Here is a 2,154-nt window from a genome sequence, read left to right as displayed (position 1 = left end):
TTATTATTATTATTATTATTATTATTATTATTATTATTATCATCATCATCATCATCATCATCATCATCATCATCATCATCATCATCATCATCATCATCATCATCATCATCATCTATTATTATTATTATTATTATTATTATTATTATTATTATTATTATTGTTATTATTATTATTACTATTATTATTATTTATTATTATTATTATTATTATTATTATTATTATTATTATTATTATTATTATTATTATTATTATTATTATTATTATTATTATTATTATTATTATTATTATTATTATTACAGGTTAAAACCAACAATTGTTTTGCTGTATTGGGAACCAGTTTGACTTTTTTTTAATCAGCGCATTTTATTGAACAAACAGTGACATCTGGTATCTTCCAATAAATCACCAATACATTACGCGAGGTTTTGAAACAAATATCAAAATCGGTCGTATGTTTGTCTTGAGCAATAAGCTTCCATAGAGGTGTAACAAAGGAAACGGCCAATTAATCATTCTATTCTTGTTACTATTTTCAATATAAGCATTTTTGTTTATAACAACCCAACGGCGTAATAAACGGGACTTTTAAAAATAATGCTCAGGCCTGGTTCTCACGTCTGGTAGACGTTTTCCTTTGAATGGCTATAAATGGCTGACTTATGCAAACGTCGGATTTGTTTTAAAGCCAGTATATTTTATTAACGAACTCTATGAATAAATCTAACAGTACCTTTATTGACAACGGTATGTCAAAACATAATGAATCGGGCTTGAATTGAATCAATATAGCGACAAGCCTTGAAAGAAGACAGGGCTCTGGAATGGTTGATAAGCAGGCGTCAATGTTTCTTAGATCTTTTTATAAATAGATATGCATAATATGATCTGAAGTGTGCATTTAATGTCGTCATTACATATCATAACATGCTCGCTGAAAACGCAATACACAATATAACAAGTCACATTAATGAAAGAACGGTATATTATTATTTATTGAAAAGGTTTGCTCTGTGTATGTCTAATCACTTTATAAAGTATACTAACATACACAGCCAGTTGAAGATAGATAGTATTAATGCAGTTCATGACGGATATATTATCACAACGCCAAAATGATATGTAAGTGTTGATTTTAACTATGAAATGTCATTCATTTTCGGTCTCTGTTTTAATTACTCTTATCATAAGCCCAAGTTTTTAAGATATAATGAAATATAATAGTAATGATATAATAATAATAATAATAATAATAATAATAATAATAATAATAATAATAATAATAATAATAATAATGATAATATTAATAATAATAATAATAATAATCATAATCATAATAATAATCATAATGATAATAATAATATTATAATAACAATAATGATAATAATAATAATAAAAGTAATAATAATATAATAGAAAATGATACTACTAATACTACTACTACTACTACTACTACTACTACTACTACTACTACTACTACTACTACTACTACTACTACTGCTGCTGCTGCTACTACTACTACTACTACTACTACTACTACTACTACTGCTACTACTACTACTACTACTACTACTACTACTACTACTACTACTACTACTACTACTACTGCTACTACTACTACTAACTAACTAACTAACTAACTAACTAACTAATAATAATAATAATAATAATAATAATAATAATAATAATAATAATAATAATAACAATAACAATAATAATAATAACAATAATCATAATAATAATAATAACAATAATGATAATAATAATAATAATAATAATAATAATAATAATAATAATAATAATAATAATAATAATAATAATAACAATAATGATAATAATAATAATAACAATAATGATAATAATAATAATAATAATGATGATGATAATAATAATAATAATAATAATAATAATAATAATAATAATAATAATAATAATAATAATAATAATAATAAAGATTTATATGGTTATAAAGAACGTGTATATTTACATGTCCGTTCTCAGACCTGTTGCACTGACTTCAATAGTCATGAAATCTTTAGAAAAACTTGTTCTTGTTAAAATTAGGAATCAGTTTATGCCATTGAGTGATAGTCATCAATTTGCTTACAAACCAGGACGTGGCGTAGAGGATGCCATTTTGCTGTTTACAAACAACAT

General features: G+C 23.3%; 1 protein-coding gene across 1 annotated transcript in view; it reads left to right on the top strand.

Annotated features, from left to right (window-relative positions):
• The first annotated feature begins 912 nt into the window (after positions 1-912).
• The window catches only part of LOC144966151 (uncharacterized), a 73,368-nt gene continuing 72,126 nt past the window's right edge, over positions 913-2,154 (top strand). Inside the window, exon 1 of the mRNA XM_078902273.1 lies at positions 913-1,119. Coding sequence (XP_078758399.1) covers positions 1,113-1,119 — 7 coding nt within the window. The 5' untranslated portion in view covers positions 913-1,112. The remainder of the gene's footprint in view (positions 1,120-2,154) is intronic.

The sequence above is a fragment of the Berghia stephanieae genome, chromosome 2 (genome assembly GCF_034508935.2).
Source record: "Berghia stephanieae isolate SIO BIC M18660-M18661 chromosome 2, UCSD_Bste_1.3, whole genome shotgun sequence".
Taxonomy (NCBI): domain Eukaryota; kingdom Metazoa; phylum Mollusca; class Gastropoda; order Nudibranchia; family Aeolidiidae; genus Berghia; species Berghia stephanieae.
Note: the sequence above shows the minus strand (reverse complement) of the source record. Positions and strands in the feature narration are given on the sequence as shown.